We start from the raw sequence: 21,977 nt of genomic DNA, 5'->3' as shown, positions 1-21,977 counted from the left end.
GTCATTGAACACAGATCAACTGCTTAAAACAAAAACACTTGCCCTTTCAAGTTCTTTCATTGGTCTCTAGAAAAAGTATATGGTTAACCCTTGAGTGATTAGCGATAAAGATGATGATTAGAAGCTGTCTCTCTTTTGGTGTTTGCCTTAATTATGAAATATTTTCCTGATACAAAACATTTAAGTTTTTTTTTAATTTCCCGACCAACTTGTAAAGCCTGTGTCATGGTACGTCAGAAATCCTCTATCTAATGAAAGGTGATTTTTTTCTACTCCCGAGAATGCTTTTTCATTATTCGGTTCAGAAGTGATTGTGGGAAAAGTGGAACTGTGATTTCCATTTGTACATCGAGATGAGGAAAGGAAATAGACGAGTATGGTGCTGGTTCAAGTCTCCCATGCTGCGTCCATTCAATGAAATTTTCTTTTATTTGCACGGCAATTTTTTCCAGTACTTTTCGGAAACATCATTTTCAATACTCTTATGTTGATCAACATTGCTACGTCGATTTTCAAATTGGAGTGTGTGATTGGAGGAGATAATTTGTGCCCAACAGTGCCGTGATTGTGGGGAAAGGCACGCAGTTTTCTCTGCTATTGTGGCCACCCATTAGTACAGGGCCCATCCTTGTCATCAGCAAATATAATTGTGTGAGCTTGAGACGTTTAAAAATCGGACTGGCAAATGCACCAATTGCCCTTGGATCTTAAAAATGGATCAGTTTGGAAATACTATGTAGCCGTTTAGAGGTGCTGTGGTGCATTTTCGGTTGAGTTGCCTTGCTTTATGTCACTCAAGTTAGCTGGCGATGCCCTCTGTCCTCAGGTGAATGTGCTGGGGCCGGATGGTGGAGCGGAGGGCAGCAAGGAGTACCACGGCGGCACCAACAGGGAGTACATCCTGGACGATGACGAATGCCCCCTGGCCATCCTCATGAACCACCCATCCTCCAGAGGTAAGGCGGCATCACCTCTCACCTACTTTTTAAAACCATCCAAACGTCAGGATTTTGGAAGAGCCTCAATATAGGCATTTCTCAATCAAACTGAAGCGTCTACCCCCTTAAGCCTGTTTTTCAGTTTTGGAAATAAATAAGGTCTCGGGGGGGGGGGGGGGGGGGGGCAAATCTGGTGAATACGGTGGATGTTGTAATGAATCGAACTCTTATTTCGATAAATTTTGCCATTGAACTATGTACATGTGCATAAAAGACCAGAATACCAAAAGAGGCAACACGTGGACATTTTATCTTCATGAAAATGTTCCATCACGTATGGCAAAACTGGTTGGTGACACATTGGAAGCACTCAGCTTTAATTCATAACTGTTGTATGCTGAATATTTCCAGTTGGCTTGGACATGGCAGCCGTGTCTGTCCAATCGCGTGGGAACGACCCTCTGGACCATTCTGGTGCTCACTACACATCTGGGGCCGCCAGGTATGGAGCGGGTAGGATTTTAGAGCACTGAAGGGCTCTTTTAAATTGAAGTTAAGGTCAAATACAGTGGGTCTCTCAAGTCTTCTCGGCCAAGATATTTAGCTTTAAATGAATTAAGGCTCAGTGCTAAAAAATACGCACTCAAGTTCATTCAACCCGAATCGGAGAGCATCGGATGGAAAATTTTATTAGGGATTCAATATTGATAGGAAAATTATCTATACGCATCTGTATCGGTAGTAAATTGCCGAAGTTTAAAAAAAAAGCAGCAGAATATCATCCCCATATTCAAAGCACAGGCGCAGATACAATTATTGGGAAAAAGCTGGTTATCCACTGATATTAGCGACGGTGAAAAATTCCCAAAATCCTTTTCCATTTACAGAAATGACTGAACAAATAAAATCGGGGGCGGTATCTTTATTGGAGTTTAAACGTTTTGCGTCAGCAGGGTTAAGGTAATTCCAGGTAATGGTTTGGAAAGCGTTTGGTGCTCAAATAAAAGTCCTCAATCCAAAAGAATGTATGTATTCGCATTTTACATGCCACCCAACGACAAAGATAATTCAATCCTAGAATTAGATCAGCAAATCAAAGGTTTCTTACCCCGACAAATTGGTTGTGGCGTTATACCTGTACCCTGTAATCGGTGGAGATTTCAATGTCCCATCTATTGATTGGGACACATACGAGTGTAATTTTAAACCCAGGGATAAAGACCAAGATACCAGCCAGGCTCTCTTCAATTCTTTTACGTTGAACTCCTTACGTTAAACTTGCCAGTTAGTCAACTAGGGGCGATAATATTCTTGATTTGCTAGTAACAAACATACCCAAAAATGTAAAAAAATATAGAAAATAGTGATCACAGAGAGGTAAAGGCTAAGCTTTTTCCAATATAGGATCCGGAATATGAATTACGAAAAAAAATTTTACTTGTTTAAAGATGGGGACTATGATGGCCTAAAATGCGTGCTATAGAGTCAAATTTCAAGAAAAATAGTAATCGCCAAAATACTGAGAATCCGTGGAATAACTTTTTGAGATCACCCCCTCAGCAGTCAAAAAGTTAATTCTCAGTAAATTTACAATGGATAACACGATGACACTAGATGGCACAACAATGTCTCTTTAGCAGTGATGTTGAAAATGCATTATTATCCCCATCGGTAGGCAAAATCATGCAATTAAATTAGTGAGATTAAGTGTAGAGCATGGATTCAAGATATCATTTTGTCCACGAACGATAAGGGATCAGAATAACATTGTCGGAGTGCGGTATGGTCACATTCGGGTCAAAATTAGTCTGGTGTGTATTCGCCCCATACCATACACCCTAGCGGTGGCTTGCAGTGTACTTTAAAGTACAAAATACTCAGTGCCACGTTTAGTGATCCAATCGGCTAAATTAAGTCAGTCTATTAAAAATTGTAATGAATGAAACACAGGATGTACACCGTTAAAGTTTGCAGTCTGATTCCACAACCTAATATACACAGATATATACACAGATATGCAGATACACAGATATGTTTGTATCAACTAATATATTTGCAACTGTCAGCAAAAAAGATTTCACCACCTTCAATATAGCCCATGTGTAAATGAAGGACTCAGAATTAAATGAATGAATGTGATACTATATCATGGTAAATAAGTTGTCTAAGGTACGCCATCATTTTCAGGAGCTGCAATGGAGTAAATGGGATAAGGGCACTAAGTTTTCAGACTCAGTATACTGAAATATTAATTTCTTCATTTGCTTTTGATCCAGCGAAGTAGAAACCATATTAATGAGCTACGAGTGTGGAAACTCGGTGTTTAAGCTCTTTTGGGAGGCTTAATGTATTCACGTGGCTAAATGGTACACACTCACGTGTGCTGAATAAGTCATGGAAAAAAGGACAGCAAGAAAAATACAGATTTGGGAAAGCTAGGTTTCCATCGTTGACGTAACTCTGCGGAGGGAGTGGTCCACCCCTGCACCACATGTCCAAAATAGTGTTGGAAACAAAATCCTGGACTCTCTTCCTCCCAAATTCCGACAGCACTGCGATGTTACCATTCTGTGGGCACCAGCGTCTGTTCTTATTTTTTGAAGAGTTATTGCCAGATGTTTGTTATTTTCTCTCTTTACCTTTCATTGTAGTCATGTTCCCCTTAGGCGATTTCTATTGCAGTGTGCTAAGGAATTTAAAGTTCAAGAATACTGCTATTTATTTTGAAGCAGCTGAGATATGAATAATATCCTGATACAATATTCCTTGCTTGAAATATTGCTACACCTGTTTGAAGGTAACAGCAAAACAAAATGCAAACACGGACGTCCTTAGGTTCATAGCTAACTTGAATCACTTGACCACGAAATTTAAACTTTCTTCAATGGGCTTCTCTAGACGGCCGTTCTCCCGGTATCGGTCTTCTTTGATATAAAATAGGCCTTGATATCAGCTTCATTTATTTACAAAATGAAGTTCGCATAGAAAACGTTTTTGGCAGGCATCACGCCAGCCTAAATGGTATTTCAATTGCCCCACGTAGTCAGGCCAGTTCCCGTATTAAATCGAACGTCCCAGATATTCATACGCAAAATGAAAATAGATTATTACACACTTAGTTACCATTATTAACTCCGGTGGTAGTGTTGTCAGGATACGGATTACTAGGAGAGGCAACGCAAGTATTCCTGTAGGGTGGCTGCACCTGATTATTCCTGAATGCAGACGATTAGTTTCTGAATACGGGCGTATATCTTCATTGGGATACTGATTTGCGGCCAACATTTCGGAGCATTTTTAATCTTTGGGCGTAACGAACAATATGTTTTTATTTATCTCGCGAAAGGTCGGGAATTATTAAGGACAGCGGGGGGCAGCAAAGCTAGTGTCGGCGGCGCGCGAGTAGAAATGCGCAGGAGCCCCCCTCAGATGCACCACTGCAACTCGCCCCGTCTGGCCGAGGGAAAGGCCAAGCGATGCGCCTGCCTCACGCACCTCTTCCCTCCGAAACGCTGTCTCCCTACCGCCCTCCCTACTCTCTTGACCCTCCATTCCTCCCTCCCTGTAGACTCTTCATTCGACTCCCTCTTACCTTTCCCTCCCTCCATCATGCCGCTTCCTTTTTCGAGTTCGTTGCCCTGGCTCACTCAAGGTCGCCTCTGTTTGTTTGCATTTCGAACGTTACTGCAACCTATCGGCCGAAAAGGGAAACACTTTCACCTACTTCGGAGGAAATAGTTTACCCCACTCCCGAGGATGGAGCCAGAGGTCGGGGACGCGGTTCGGACTGACCTTGGGGAGGGCAATTCATGTGTTGTGCCCCACGCCCTTCCCCCCCCTACCTATAACGAACACTTCCAGCGTGGATCCGATAGACCCGCCTTCAAATCACGCTTCGCTGGAATCGTGACTGCTAGGACTTCGCAACGCCGCAATTCGAATGTGTGTGAAGCGAAAAATTCGATTAATACGGGAAATTGTAAACGTCGATTTGTTGTGGTGCGTTTATTTGTGGTAGGTTGTGGTAGTTTACCCCAAACCCAAGTCATTCGAGTGCGTGTGTATGATAATTTGGAATTCGGAATAGTTGTGCATGAAAGTTCCTTGAGTATTATAGTAGTAGTAATAGTTTTTAATAGGAGGCGACCAACATCTGAGGTCATTTGCGCCATTAGGGATGGACAGTTAATGCCCAGGGTCGGCATTAGTCTACTCATGTCGAAAGGCGCTAAGGGGTCCGCAGCTTAACGTCCCATCCTACGGACGGCGTACTCACTCAAAGTGCTCGCACCAAAGCACCATCATATTAGGGATCCCAATACCACTGAAAAAAGGTTCAACGCCGCCGGGATTCGAACCCGGGCCCTCAGGGTGGGTTCTGGATTATTATGTCTGAAACACCATGGAAAACCTCTGAAGTCCCATTTTTTTACTGCCCATATGAAGCTTCCATCATCTCACCCGAACAGATACAATAGTCAGCTGCATGCAACGAATAGACAAGAGGGTGAAGAGTGCATTTAATAATAATAATAAACAATTTTTGTTGCTCTAGGAGCAAAGTCCCTTGGAGCAAGGGAGTTGACGGACAACTGAAGTTGTTTGCGCCATTAGGGATGAATGGGAAAGTAGAAAGGGTGGAAGGGAACACTGCGTCGGCTTTAGCCTACGATAAGCGAAAGGCGCCAAGGGGTCACACATAGATTAATGTCCCATCAGATAGATGGCGTACGTTCCATGAAGCTCCTTAAGTAGAAATTGGAATACTACTGAAAAAAATTGCTGTCAACAAGATTCGAGACGTGGCCCTCAGGTTGGGGAGACAGAACGCTAGCCACCGCATAATTCCCATCCCTGACTGCACCTGAACTGAAGCAAATAGTGTCGTGCTGGCGGTTGTACGTTCCCTAGGATTAAGTGTGAAAAAAACAACAAAAATCACTGGTAACCCCGATCGACAGGCCGTGAACAGATCAACATATTCATACTGCAAATATTTAACAGAAATATTCCTCACAGATTTATCGTCGTTTTAATTTTGCGATCGTATGATTATTAATTTTGCAGTCACCATTCTTCCAGTGGATTCTTTTATAATGTAATTTGGCAATAGATGCTCCAGATTGCTTCATTGGTACTTCCTTTCGTCTCTTCATAATGTCGAGTATTATTATTTGCCTAGCTGTGGAAGGCAGGCAGTAGATATAAACATCGTATGGCCTATTACGGATTTTCATTTCTGATATCCTTTAAAAAAATAGATATACATATATATATATATAAATTTTAAAATGCTTAGGAAAATGTGGGAGGAAGAGGCTATATGGGCTGATCCGTAGCATTTATGAGGAGGGAATCTGGCCGGAAGACTTTGTGAGAGCAGTTTTAGTTCCGATTCCGAAAAAGGTAAAGGCCACGTCATGTGAGGACTATAGGACAATTAGTTTGATATCCCACGCAGCTAAAGTTGTTCTCAGGATCATAAACAAAAGGATAGAGATTAGGGCAAATGATTACTTAGGGGATGATCAGTTTGGGTTTAGGAAGGGGAGAGGTACGCGTGATGCCATTGCAGTAATGAGATTATTAATCGAGAGGAATATAGAACACAACCAGGAGGTATTTGCCTGTTTCGTAGATTTCGAAAAAGCGTTTGATAGAGTGAATTGGGAAAAACTAATGAGTATTCTGCAGAAAATAGGAATAGATTGGAGGGAAAGGAGGCTAATCCGCAACCTGTACATGTCTCAGACTGCTCAGGTGCGGGTGGGAAACGGGGAGTCAGGATGGGCAGTGTTAGGAAGGGGTGTAAGGCAGGGTTGCCCATTATCACCGTTGCTGTTCAACCTGTATGCAGAGGAAATGATCAAAGAGGCATGGGAAGAACTAGAGGTAGGAATGAAAGTGGGCGGGGAATTCGTAAAATCAGTTAGGTTTGCTGATGACCAAGCTTTAGTTTGTCAGTCAGCCAAGGGGCTGCAAGCATTGCTGAGTGAATTGGAAATTCAGTGCGACAGGTATGGGATGAGAATCAACATTAATAAAACAAAGGTAATGCGATTTTCTAGAAAGAAAAAGGGCAAGCTTAACATTAAAATAGGAGGGCAAAAACTAGAGCAGGTAGAACAGTTTACGTATCCCGGTAGTGTTTTGGACCAACACGGTCAAAGTAGTAGGGACGTAAGGAGAAGAATTGCGCTAGGCAAAGAGGCTTTCACGAGGAGGAGGGAGTTGATGACGGGGACTTTGAGTAAGGATGTTAAGAAAAGACTCGTAAAAACTTTGATATGGAGCGTAGGTATGTACGGCGCGGAAACGTGGTCATTGAAGCAGGAGGATAGACGTAGACTGGAGGCTTTTGAAATGTGGGTGTGGAGAAGAATGGAGAAGGTGAAATGGACAGAGAAGAAAACAAATGAGGAAGTACTTGGTATGGTGGGCGAAGAGAGGGGTTTGTTGGGAGCAATCCTATGGAGGCAGGAAAAGTGGATGAAGGGGGTGTTGACCGGCAGTGGGATGTTGAAGACTGTGATAGAGGGTAGAATGTTGGGCAAAAGAGGAAAGGGAAGGAACAGGATAGGGATGAAGGGCGGAAGAAAGTACTCAGAGATGAAGAGGGACCTGGTGTAGAGTAGAATTTAGGGTTGTGTTTTGTTAGTAGTCACAAAATATTTGTTTGGTAGTTGTGTCCATCGAAAAACCTACCTTAACCGGTAGATTACCTTAAAAAAAATATATATATAAATATATAATTATTTATTATTATTTGGTAATCTACCGGTTAAGGTAGATTTTTGGATGGACGTAATTACTAATTAAATAATTTGTGGCCCTAGACAAACACAACATGCTACTCTACATCAGGTCCCTCTTCAGCTCTGAGTACTTTCTTCCTCCCTTCATCCCGCCGTCCCAACGTAATCAACCCAAAGGTGGGTTTGGTAGGTAATGGCAGAGTTCTTCCAGTACTAAGCCCGACAGCATGTGAAACTTGCACATTAGGGTAGGGGGGCCAGCTCCTTTCCCTGTGCCGGTGATGGTTTCCCCAGGAAGATCTGGTGCCGTAAAAATCACATAGCTTGGGTGAAGCTGCAGGTGCCCAGAGTGGCTTGCCCGGTAATCGAACCCAGGCCCCTCCGGTCAGTAGTCCAGCTCTTTATACAATGGTGTCAACACAATATTTTCGAACTTTCTTGGTCTACCCCGACGTGGTAATAAATTCAGGATTTTAAAATTTTCATTCTCATTCATTGGTGTCTTATAGAAAATTTTATATGGTTCATTTCTGACAAAACGCATCCAACATATTATTAAACAGTTTACTGATTTTCCATCAGAATTCTGTTCCCTTTTAAAAATTGCGTCTTCTAATAATTTTGTTGATACAAAATCTTCCTGCCTCATTTCATTTACAATAAAATTATTACCCTTCTGACACTTTTTAATTATCTTGTAACAATCTTGGGGAACGAACTGTAAATTATTTTTTTAATGCCATTTCTACCGCGCCAAAATCTCTATCATTTGGTTAAAACGAATGTCCTGATATTAAAAATTTATGATCTATGATTTCCACGTTGTTATCCAAAGTTTGGACAATGTGTAACCGCATTAAAGCTACTTAAATGTTTTTATTTTGCCCGGTGCACATGTCACGGTAAGCTATAATGTGTCTTTCACTTCTTAAATTTTTAATATGTTTTAAGATGCATGAAACAACTTCTTGAGCACCTCTAGATGCAATAGTTTCATCCCAAACGTACATGCAAACATTATCGTTATGAAAATTGTGTATACCAAAATTTAGAATTCATATATTGCGTTTGTGATATGCAACTGAGGTATGCGGTAATGCTTTTTGCAAGTCGAACGAGAAAGCAAAATAATAATCCGAATTACGTGATACTTGCTCCTGAGCTTGTTTTACTGAATTTCTAGCTGATTCTGCTTGTCTTAAATAGACATCGTGTTCTTCGGTGAGTTTATTCTTTTCTTCATCATTGTTCGATGCTTTAATTTTAATGGTTAATAAGTCGCATTTTTGGCATGTATCTTTGCGCGGTTGGTGGAAATGTAAATCAAAATCTTTTTGAAATATTTTCCTATAAGTCCACTCAATCAACGGCTTCTATTCCATTTTCCTCGCAGTGGAGCTCGTATAAATTGAAACATTTTCTTGATAGTTAGATCTGGATGTAGATATCTTCCATTAGGATTATGAGATCTGGTATAATGGGATTCAAAATTAGGGAAACTTTTAATGTGGTTTTGAACGTGCTTTTTCGCTTCTTCAGATAATTGTCTTGATGATCCAACCATTCTCCCACGTATATCATTGCCCACATTTCCAGAGTTTAGTACTTGTTTTAAGCATCCTTCGCTTACTTTAAAAGTATCCAAAAAGAATTTTTTACAGACGGGAATTTTTCCATTTTTAGAACGTAACAAATATCTAGAACTAAAATTTCTTGGTGAACCTTTTCCGTTTGTTGGACGTCTTCGTTCCACAATTTTGCGCTCGACAGCTTCGTGAAGTAATACATTTTATTTGTCAAAATCTGCCAAACCCCAAGACTTCTCAAAAATATTCTTTCTTTCTTCTTCATTGTAATTTTTTGTGCAAGCATTCCGAAAGTCTCACAGACGTGAATTATAATGTATAACACTTAGCACAAGTGGACACAGACAAAAACACACAAAAAAGAGACTCACTATTTTTCGAATTTTCGGCGGTCGTGGCCACCTTTATCAAGGAAGTGAGGGGCAGAACTGAAGGGAATACAAGGGCTGGAGCGATGGATGGAAGGGGAAGGTGGGGAGAGAATTCAGAAGGGACGGGTTTGGAGGGGCAATTGACTGGCCGTTGAAGGGGAGGAGACTTTCAAAAGGTGTTATATATATTGTGCGTATTGCAATCATCCTTCGTCGTCTTCTGTCAACGTGCTGCCTCTTCGGTTCCTGTACTGTAAGTCGCAACCACCTTTATCTGTGTGCTCTATCCCGCCTTTCACCACTGTGTTACCTTTATTTTCTCTTCCACTTACTTACTGCCCGTATCACTTTTACACCTATCCTATCCCCCGTCACATACATTAACATGAATAACATTTGACCCGATCCCCTCATGGCTACGCCACACCAGAAAACATTCCTTCAAACTCGCCCAATACATCGGTCACTCGGACGATGAGGTGAAGGCAAAAGTTCGATAACAGCACGCTGTTTAACTCGCTTTGACATAGCACTGGAACACGTCTCCATACTTCCTCTTCTCGATATACACTGGATGAATGTAACGACCTCAAACCTCCGCATGCGTTTGGAGGGGGAATGTTACTTCCACTCACGTATTTATCAATCAGCTGGAATGGACCAGCAGGACCCTTGCTTAAATCTCCCTTAAAGTGATTCCGAGAATTGACAAAAGGGGACCAACTCCAAAGATCTCCTCGAATAGGATTTACCGAACTCGAAGAACTTCGGGAGATGCTGCGACGGTAACTCTTAACGGAGCCATCCGTTCAACGTGGATTACAACGCAACTAAGCTCAAAAACCATTCCCCTTGATCGGGATTCGAACCCGGATCCCCTCCATGTACGGCCGAGTGGCGCAACGCGCACGACTGCGAATTCCTGAGACATTCTATGCACGGTATTTCGTCACGACATCTTGTTCTTTTAAAACCCACAAAAATTTCTTTGGAGTACTAAGAGGGCGCCTCGGTAGCTTAACTGGCTTCTCGCACTCGGCTGGGCATCGGAGGGAACCGGGTTCGAACCCCGGCCAAGGTGAATATTTACTATGCATTGACATTGTTCCCTTTAGGATTTAACGGTTTAGAAAACATTCGGTGCTCAATTAAAAAGCCTAAATTCAAAAGAATCTTTGAATACGCATTTTACAGTACGCCGAACGACAACAATAATTCAATACTAGAACTGGATCAGCACATCCTAAGTTTCTCAAGCCCAACACAATGATCGCGACGTTATAATCGGCGGAGATTTCAATGTCCCATCTAATGATCGATTGGTGCACATTATTATTATTAGGTAATCTACCGGTTAAGGTAGGTTTTCGGATGAACATAATTACTAATTAAATAATTTGTGACCCCTAGCAAAACACAACATCCCACTCTACATCAGGTCCCTCTTCAGCTCTGAGTACTTTCTTCCTCCCTTCATCCCGTCCAACATCCCTATCCTGTTCCTTCCCTTTCCTCGTTTGCCTAACATTCTCCCCTCAATTACAGTCTTCCATATCCCACTGCCGGCCAATACCCCCTTCATCAACTTTTCCTGCTTCCATTGCATTTCTCCCAACAAACTCCTCTCTTCGCCCACCATACCAAGTATCGTACTTCCTCATTTGTTTTCTTCTCTGTCCATTTCACCTTCTCCATTCTTCTCCACACCCACATTTCAAAAGCCTCCAGTCTACGTCTATCCTCCTGCTTCAATGACCACGTTTCCGCGCCGTACATACCTACGCTCCATATCAAAGTTTTTACGAGTCTTTTCTTAACATCCTTACTCAAAGTCCCCGTCATCAACTCCCTCCTCCTCGTGAAAGCCTCTTTGCCTAGCGCAATTCTTCTCCTTACGTCCCTACTACTTTGACCGTGTTGGTCCAAAATACTACCGAGATACGTAAACTGTTCTACCTGCTCTAGTTTTTGCCCTCCTATTTTAATGTTAAGCTTGCCCTTTTTCTTTCTAGAAAATCGCATAACCTTTGTTTTATTAATATCGATTCTCATCCCAAACCTGTCGCACTGAATTTCCATTTCACTCAGCAAAGCTTGCAACGCCTTGGCTGACTGACAAACTAAAGCTTGGTCATCAACAAACCTAACTGATTTTACGGATTCCCCGCCCACTTTCATTTCTACCTCCAGTTCTTCCCATGCCTCTTTAATCATTTCCTCTGCATACAGGTTGAATAGCAGCGGTGATAATGGGCAACCCTGCCTTACACCTCTTCCTAACACTGCCCATCCGGACTCCCCGTTTCCCACCCGCACCTAAGTAGTCTGAGACATGTACAGGTTGCGGATTAGCCTCCTTTCCCTCCAATCTATTCCTGTTTTATGCAATATACTGATTAGTATTTACCAATTCACTCTATAAAACGCTTTTTCGAAATCTAAGGAACAGGCAAACACCTCCATGTTGTATTCTATTGTTTCAGGCTTCACTTCGTGGAAGTAATTGATATCCATTGTTGAAATAGAAAGAAAGACTCGTACTTTTCCACAGATTTTATTATACGGCACTATAATAAAATCTGTGGAAAAGTACGAGTCTTTCTTTCTATTTCAACAATGGACCTCCATGTTGTGTTCTATATTCCTCTCGATTAATAATCTCATTACTGCAATGGCATCACGGGTACCTCTCTCCTTCCTAAACCCAAACTGATCATCCCCTAAGTAATCATTTGCCCTAATCTCTATCCTTTTGTTTATGATCCTGAGAACAACTTTAGCTTCGAGAGAGTGTCTCATACAGGGACACACGCAGGCGGGGCCACAATTTACACCGTCGCCAAGGAGACGAATTGAAACAACACACGCTCGAAGGGCGCCACTCTCCTTCGAAGGGGATCGATGGCCCGCGCCTTGTGGCCTTCGTCTTTCGAAACCGCCGTCGCGTGTTACCCTCGAGGCACGACTAAGGGGTGTGCGGCGGGAGGTATTTCCACACCAGGCATGCAACATATTAAGTATCACTTAAATTTTTGATACAACGCAAACACAGAAAATGAAAAAATGTTGATCGTGATAACTTCAGACGCCACCGGAGATGATTCGCGACCCTCGGAAAGGGTAGGGCGACATAGTAAGCGCGCCCAATGGCGGACGGAGCCGGAATAACGCCGCTCGTCGACAGAAGCGGAAGCGTGTTACTTCTCACCATTGTTCGCGGCGGGTGAAGGATTATGGGCGCCAAAATGTGGCAAAATGGCGGCGATGCGCAGCGAGTGAAAGAGGCGCGCTCTCCCTGATTTGCACTCACCTTCGCATTCCTCTGAGAAGAAGGAATTGCTAAATGAAATGCTTGGGATTGAGCAAACCCTACTGCATGCCATACCATACGTGGTACCCTGCCATCCACCGCTGGGGTGTGTGGAAGGGAGTGATTACATTTCGCACTACTTTTGGCACAAAATATTTTTCCCTCTTAGCGCGGTCGGATAACGTTATTCTGATCCCTTATCGTTGGTGGGAAAAAATGGCATCTTCAATCTATCTGTTCTGCAAATAAGCACCTTAATATTATTGGCACTATCTCTCCAACCAAATTAGGACGGTACAAATTAACATTTTCGACATCACTGCTGAAGAGATATTCTTTCGATTTACGTAACAGCTATGATCTGTAATTTAACTTTCACTCCATGGCTCCTCGATTCCCAACCTAACTGCTCTAATATTTTGGATACGCTACTCACTTTAGCATAACAACGTTTAACAAATCTAGCTCCACTACGCTGCGCAATATCCAATTCCGAATTCCGAAATAAGTTAACCCATTGGCCCATAACAATATACGCACGTCAAAGTGGGTAAGGGGAATATTATCGTCAAGACGGGTGCCGCTCCCAGTGGAGAATAAAAGCAATGTCGAGGTCGATTTGGAGGCTGGCTTGGCGCTTTTCTGTGGCTATCCCGACGAGTTTTGACTGTGGACAAAACATGGATGCCATTCTACTCTATAGTGACATGGGAGCAGTCGAAATAGTGAGTTTCTAAAGGTAATCCGGTTCCGAAGATGGCAAAGACGGTTAAATTGGAGTGCAAGGTGATGGCCACGGTTTTTTGGAATGCACGCGGAATCATATGAATCGATTACTTGCCCTAAGGACGTGCGATAAATGGAGGGTGCGTATTATGCATCGCAATAGCGACGGTTGAGCGAAAACATCAAGGGAGAACGTCATCATTCGGCAAAGAAAATGAGCGACGCAAAGTATTGCAGCAGTTGAATACTCTGGAGGACCGGCTCCTTGTGACGGGGGTGAGGGGTTGTTCTGCGCCGGTTGGCCCCAACCGGGAATCGGAAGTGTCACTTTTGTCACCATGGCTTTCAACATTTTTCTCCATTCCTAATTGCCTTTGCGTGGCCATTATCATCGTCATCGTTCACTATTCTGGTGACATTAAAGGTTAACTTCGCCGATTTGTTATTACGTCAAAAGCTTACGGTATCAAATCGTCGCAATTATTCGTCACACTTTTTTTACATTCACTTTTAAAAATACATTACTTCATTCCTCAAAGTAACATTTAAGGTCATCATACTTTTCTTCGTATCCACGGACGAAACAAATGTAAATAAACAAATGACGTCCCCGAACTTCCTTCATCCATGACATCTCCTCCTCGTAAGTAGTTTTAAACCTAACTTCCCCATGACATCATTTGATAGCGAATGTTGCTTTGATTTCACTGGCACACCCCAAAGCGACTGGAAAACGGAGAAAAAAGTTGTCGACGCTTAATCTTAAGAACAGTAAATTTCGATGGTTCCTTGTGCTTCGATTGTCGTACGTTTCCCAAATCTTATGAATTGCTGCCCCCTTTTCTTCCCCGGAGGGCGTACAGTGGGTGATAACAGTTATCTAAATGCCTCTTCTCCATTATGCAGGACAATCCCATCCCCGGGGGATACGCCCTTTCAAGACCCCCACCCCCCCTTTCCCACACCAATCACGTTTCAACTATGGCCGACTTCTTTACTCGTCAGGGCGGCGCAAACTTGTACATCCGAGTTTTTTCGTTACCTTTGGTTGGGATATCTGCAATCGTTCCTCCACAAGACCCTTCACCCTGCTCCGTTCCCGATCCCCTGCCCCACATCTCACTTCCTCTCTAACACTTCTATAAAGCGCCCTCCACCCGCCGATTGATCGACCCTCTCCGTTCTCCTGAACACACTGCAGAAGCCCCGAAACCACTCTCCTCTCCTTTAGGAGAACAGGCTTCACACCTCTCCCAACTTCTGGAATTCGTATTTAAGTATATTATTTATTTATTTATATATACCCTGCAAGCCACCGCCAGGGTTTGCGGCAGGCGGTGAATACACACCAGACTAATTTTGACCGGAACATGACACTTCCGCGGTCGAACAATGTTATTATGATCCCCTATCGTTCGTGGAAAAAATCACATCTTAAATCTATTATGCGTTCTACACTTGATCTCTCTCATTTTATTGGCCTGATCTCTCCTACCGTAGTACGATGAAGTTAATAATACATTTTCAACACCACTGCTAAAGAGACCTTACAATTAATGCAAGAGATTTCGCTCATATGATTTCCAGCCTAGCGGCTCTAATATTTTGGATATGCCAATACATTTATCATAACAACAATTTAACAAATCTAGCTCCTCTACGATGAACGCGATCCAATTCGGCAATCAATCCAACTTCTTGAGTATCCCATATACTTGCAGCATATTCTATAAATGAAGCCTAACCAACGACACAAAACGTTTATTTACTATTGTTTGCTGTGCGTTCTTATTTATTACGCATGTCGTAAAATTATCCTCTTCTTGCTGATCTTCGCAAACGAAGCCCATTGTTCTCTAAAACATTGCAAATGTATCACCCCACATGTTGCAGTGTATTGCGTGTCCGCTGATTTGAAGCCCTGGCACGCACAGGGTAGCAGCAGGTTCAATGCGCGCTCCCAGGACACGCGTGGCGCCTCCCGCGTCAATGCATATTTCTTAGGCGTCGCCTGTCTCGGCTGAAGGTTGTTAAGAGTGGAGGGCAGTCGTGGGTGTGGAGTCAGTCACCATCGCTTTCACCGGGGGAGCCCTCCTCCTTGACGCCCTTCAAACTGACCGAGGGCGAACCTCTTTCTTTTATCTTTTTTAAATCAATGTGTGCGCCACTCCTCCAAGTCCTCGGCCCCCTTTCCGCCGCGATCGTGAAGCATGCCCGCGCTCAATATTTTTTGCGTCACACATTTTTAAGGAACCTCACAACATTCCGTTTCTCTCCAGAATCCTTTTTGGTCTTAAAGTGTACTGCTATAAATGGGGCTATCCATGAAATGGGCGAGAAATCGCATGGGATCACCAACGTACGTATTTCTTGGAGAGGGGTGAATTTTCATTATCCAGCGGGTTGTTTATCGTGTTCCTGTACCGTTGTCCGCGTCGCTTTAGGAGTTCTCTCGTATTTTTTAAAAACAATAACGGCCTTCAAAAGGTCAATAAATCACTGGCAAAATGTAACAAACACCCTGTACGGAGCCTATGTACTAAGGTCTTACAAATAACTTCCTATCGTAATTATTTTTTAGTCACATAAAAATCCAAGATTACCCCTCGTACGTCATCACTCCGAAATCATTATCCGAACCCACTCGCGTTCGCGAAATGCGAGTCCATTATTCATGATTCTAAATATGTGCTACGAAAATGACGAAAATATACTTGAAATTAATACTACCAGGACGTATTTGCCTGTTTCGTAGATTTTAAAAAAAGCGTTTGAATTGGGAAAAGTGAAGTGAATTGGGAAAAACTAATGATTATATTGAAGAAAATAGGAATAGATAGGAGGGAAAGGAGGCTAATCCGCCACCTTTACATGTCTCAGACTGCTCAGGTGCGGGTGGGAAACGGGGAGTCCGGATGGGAAGTGTTAGGAAGAGGTGTAAGGCAGGGTTGCCCATTATCACCGCTGCTGTTCAACCTGTATGCAGAGGAAATGATTAAAGAGCCATGGGAAGAACTGGAGGTAGGAATGAAAGTGGGCGGGGAATTCGTAAAACTATTAGGTTCGCTGATGATCGAGCTTTAGTTTGTCAGTCAGCCAAGGCGTTGCAAGGAATGCTGAGTGAATTGGAAATTCAGTGCGACAGGTATGGGATGAGAATCAATATTAATATAACAAAGGTTATGTGATTTTCTAGAAAGCAAAAGGCTAAGCTATACATGAAAATAAGAGGGCAAAAACTAGAGCAGGTAGAACAGTTAACGTATCTCGGTAGTGTTTTGGACCAACACGGTCAAAGTAATAGGGATATAAGGAGAATAATTACGCTAGACAAAGAGGCTTTCATCAGGAGGAGGGAGTTGATGACAGGGACGTTGAGTAAGGATATTAAGAAAATACTCGTAAAAACTTTGATATGGAGCGTAGTTATATACGTTGCGGAAACGTGGTCATTGAAGCAGGAGGATTGACGTAGATTGGAGGCTTTTGAAATGTGGGTGTGGAGAAGGTGAATTAGAAGGAAAGGAAAACGAATGAGGAAGTGCTTGGTATGGTGGGCGAGGAGAGGGTTTTTTTGGGAGAAACCATAATGAGGCAGGAAACATGGATGAGGGGCGTATTGATCGGCAATAGGATGTTGAAGAATGTCATAGAGGGGAGAATGTTAGGCAAACGAGGAAAGTTAAGGAACAGGATAGGGATGTTTGACGGGATGAATGGAGGAAGGAAGAACACAGAGATTAAGAAAGGCTTGCCATAGATTAGGAAGTTGGGTTGTGTATTGTTAGGAGAAACAATATATTTATTTGGTAGTTGTGTCCATCCAAAACCTACCCTAACCGGTAGATTACTTAATAATAGTGCTTGAAATCGTAAAATATTTCATCTTAACATAAAGTTAACGTTATTCTGTTGCCGGCCAAAGACGAATGATGGTTTCTCCACAATGTTGCCCAGGCGACGGCGAGGAGGGATTCAGTTGAACAGATTTCCGTGACGTGACTCGTCCTCAGATCAGAGTAAGGCACCAGTGGAGAATACTTTTGGCACTGTTTTAAGAAGACAAACCGTTTTCACAAATTACTCTCTCGTACATCATGACGCGCCAAAAGAGGTGAGCTTCGGGAGTACTAACCGACGCCTGGACTCCTCGGACTAACACTATTCTCACACATTCAGGAGCATCACTTACCTGGAAAGAAAAGGGATACATTAGCACAAATATTTTCCTCTGTATTAATCGACCAAACTGACCATCCTTTAAGTAATCAGTTGCCCTGCTCTCCGTCCTCTTAGTAATGACCCTGAGAGTCACTTTCGATGCGTGCGAAATCTTAGTTTACTCTACCGCAGTCCTAGTATATGGTCGCATTTCCATTTTTTTAAACTAATACTTTAAATGGATTGCCTCCGTCGAGAGAACAAAATTAAGCCGGAAGAACAAAAAACTGTTCTCTTCGGAGTAATCCTCGTTCGGTTCCACCCTCTTTGGTGGTGGCTTCCATCACTTTGCTCTGACCAACACAACCGCGATCGGGTGGGCGCACGTATGTCCCGCGCATGCTCCACCCGCACCTGGTGCTGACGGCCCTTACGCCGTGACACTCTCTGCCCTAGATCCGAGGACTTTCCTCAGAGGAATATCGTGGAGTAACCAAGTACCCAGCGAGTGCCTCCGACAGCGCACTCGAAGAGAGGAAGGAACAGGATACATCTACATCTATTTAATACGCCGCAAGCCGCCGCAAGGGCGTGTGGCGGGGGGTAGGACACCAACCGTAATTTAGAAAAGAAAAAAAACGCATGCGAAAGCCACAATTTTATACCATCCGCAAACAAAACATGGCATACTCTCATGCAAGAACACATACACGACACACACATGCAAACACTCAAACCACCAACTAACAAACACATGCACCTACAAATACACCTTAATATCCTTGCAATGTATAATTTTTTTCTGACTTGTAAATTAAATGTTTTTAATATTTCTAAAGTGACTTCGGTTTCTTACTATTATGATTTCTGATTGTTCGGGGAAAGAATAAGCATTTGTATCTATCTGTACTGGAATCTATCTCCCTTATTTTATCTTTGTGGTCTGATCTACCTAAGTAGTGTGGGGACATTATGATTCCTCTAGTGTCATCGTTAAACTCGCTTGTTCTGAACCTTTCTAAATGTCTAAGCCTCGCTTGTTCTCTCCGCACTTCTAGTGGTTCCCCGCCTAAATCCCCTGAGAGACCTGTCTCACTTGTGTTCTTATCATAACAATTTTTAACGAATCTGGCGGATATTCTCTGCACTTTATCCAATTCTTTTTGCCAAATTTTCTCCCAAGGATCCCAAGTACTTGCGGTATATTCCAAATGAGGTCTAACTAGAGCAAAATAACACCTCTCTTTAACTTTTTCATTACATTTCCCCACCACCCGTTTTATGAAGCCAAGTTTCTTTAAAGCTCATCCACATATTGTCCTGATATTTGCTCCCCATGAAAGGCGTGGTGTTAGAACAACCCCCAAATATTTAACTTGATTGGGCGTAGTCAGTACTGAACCCTCTATTTTGTAGTTTATATCCTGTTCCTCGCTTCCTTTGTTCCAAAATTTCAAAACTGCGCATTTATCTATATTAAGTGTTAATCCCCATGTATTGCATCATTCTGAGATATTGTCTAAGTCTCTAGAGAGTAGCTCCCGATCTAGTTGGCTCCTTATTTTCCTGTTTAACACAGTGTCGTTAGCAAATAACCTCAGATTGCTACCGACGTGTGTGCTTAAGTCATTTATGTATATTAAGAACAGAAGAGGCCCTATTACACTTCCCTGGGGGACGCCCGAAGTTAAATCTCTATCCGTTGAGCATAACCCATCTATGACTTCTATTTGTTTGCGATTTGACAAGAAGTCTCTAATCCAATTAATTATTTTCTCATTGATTCCATAGTATTTAAGTTTATGTAACAGTTTATTGTGTGGGACTTTGTCGAAGGCTTTTTTGAAATCCAGGAATGCTGCATCGACTTGTGTGTTGTTTTCTCCCGTTCTAAGTATATCGTGAATGAAGAGACCAAGTTGTGTTTCGCAAGATCTGCTTTTCCTAAATCCGCGCTGGTTGTGGATTAGTATTTTCCTACTATCAAGAAATCTCATAATGTAAGTGACAATAATGTGTTCAAATATTTTACAAGAGATCGATGTTAAAGAAATGGGTCGGTAATTGGTTGGTTTATCCCTATCGCCGCCTTTATAGATGGGAGTTATATGGGCTAGCTTCCAGTCGCGAGGCACTGAGCCTTCTTCTATCGATTTTAGAAAAACAATATGTAAAAACGGGGCAATGTCTTCAGCTAATTCCTTTAATATTCTTGCACCACCCGTTTAATGAAGCCCAGTTTATTTAAAGCGGATCCGCACAATATGTTTTGAGCAGGGTAATTAATGCCTAATATTGATTACTGGCCAATTCCAGGACTCCAAGAGCCAGATGAAGGATTGCTCTAATGTTTTGAGTTTCAGTGGAGGATCAGAGGGTGGGAGGGGTGCTAATATGGGTACACTATAGCATTTATCAGAGGGAGTGTTGTGTTCGGAGGCGTGTTTGAGGATAGGGAGCATATCAATTAGGGAAGAATTCTTGCATGAGGCCCGGTGGTTGTTAATTCTATTATTAAGGGGTGTGGTACACTGTCCAATATAATAGACAGGGCAAAATTGACACTTCAGCGGGTAAACTACATTGCTAGATGTGCAAGTAGAGGAGGGAATTGGTGGGATAGAGTTAAAAAGCGGGTGGGAGAGGGATGGGATTTTGGTTTTGAAAATAGGGCATGTTTTGCATCTGGGTTTATTGCATGGCGTGGGAGTGGTTTTGGGATGGGGTGGGGATTTAAGGAGAGGATTGGTTGATTTGAGAAGATCGGATAGGTTGGCGGGGCGTTTGAAAGTAACTGAGGGACATCTGGGAAAAAGGTTGGCGGCGGGATTATGATTTTTGAGGATAGGGTAGAGGTCTTTTAGGATTAATCGTATATTCTAAGCCCGGGAAGTATGTGCTGCAAATTGAAAGAGGGTGGGGTTCCGCGGCGGAGGAAGGTTTGGGAGTGTAGGCATGTTTTCGGATCCTTTTGTTCAGGAGGGATTAGGGATAACCTCGTTTGAGGAGGGAACAGTGTAGATTTGAAAGATAACTATCAAGGGAGTCGGGGTCATTGCAAATTCTGTCCTCTAATGGACAGGGAATAAGGGGTGGAGCGTTTGGTGTGATATGGGTGGAAACTATCATAGTGTAAGTATTGCTGTTTATTTGTGGGATTTATATGTACAGAGGTGTGAAATGTTTGGTCTATTAATGTTACATTTACATCCAGGAAGGTGATTTGGGAGGAGGAAACTGTAGAACTGAAGGATGCAGAGGACGAAGCATTGAGGTCGGAAATGAAAGCTTTCAGGGAATTGGTACCATGTGGCCAGAGGAAGAAGATATCATCGATGTATCTGAGCCACAATAGAGGTTTCAGTGGTTGTTTTGACAGGAATTTCTTCTCTGCAAGACCAAGAAAGAGGTTTGCATAGGAAGGGCTGAACCTGCTACCCATGGCACAGCCCTTGATTTGCAAGAAGAATTTATCGTTAAAGGTAAAAGAGTTGCGGGTGAGGATGAACTCGGAAAGGCTAAGGAGAAAATCTGTGCTGGGTATGTGTGGCTCAGGGCGTTGGGAGAGGTAGTGTTTGAGAGCGGAGAGACCTTCTGAGTGGGGAATCGATGTGTATAGGGATGTTGCATCTATAGTGGCCATAGTAATCTCGGTATCTGCAGGGAGGGAGGTTGATTTTTTAGCCTTTCCAGGAAATGGTAAGAATCTTGGTGTGTGACGGTAGGGAATGGACTATCGGTTGGACATAGTGGTCTACAAATGCAGAGATTCTTTCGGTTGGGGAGTGATGAAAGAATAAAATCGGACGACCGGGATTCCCAGGCTTGTGAATCTTAGGAAGGATATAGAAATGAGGGGTGCGTGGGTGGAGAGGGGAGAGGAGGGTCAGGTCTGAAGGAGATTGACCCTCATTTGGCCCGTTGGACACGAGAAATTCGAAAAGTTCCTTCTTAAGTGCGGGGTTTGGATATTCGGGGATTTGCCGGCATGCAGATGAATCCGAGAGTTGTCTGTCTACCTCCCTTATGTAATCTGATCTGTTTAAGATAACCGTTGTCCGCGGAAGTAATGATGATATTAAGATCCTTAATTAACCTTCTTAGTTCTGTGGCACCATTGGGAATAGTGC

At 42.8% G+C, this 21,977-nt stretch overlaps 1 protein-coding gene across 1 annotated transcript in view; it reads left to right on the top strand.

The window, feature by feature from the left end:
• The window catches only part of LOC139691221 (afadin-like), a gene marked incomplete at its 3' end in the record, with an annotated part of 215,571 nt that overhangs the window by 64,667 nt on the left and 128,927 nt on the right, over positions 1 to 21,977 (top strand). The window contains exon 6 of the mRNA XM_071588967.1: positions 827 to 956. Coding sequence (XP_071445068.1) covers positions 827 to 956 — 130 coding nt within the window. The remainder of the gene's footprint in view (positions 1 to 826; positions 957 to 21,977) is intronic.

This window comes from Hetaerina americana, unplaced genomic scaffold (genome assembly GCF_022747635.1).
Source record: "Hetaerina americana unplaced genomic scaffold, ioHetAmer1.1.p SCAF_306, whole genome shotgun sequence".
Lineage (NCBI taxonomy): Eukaryota > Metazoa > Arthropoda > Insecta > Odonata > Calopterygidae > Hetaerina > Hetaerina americana.
This window is presented reverse-complemented; position numbering and strand designations above follow the sequence as displayed.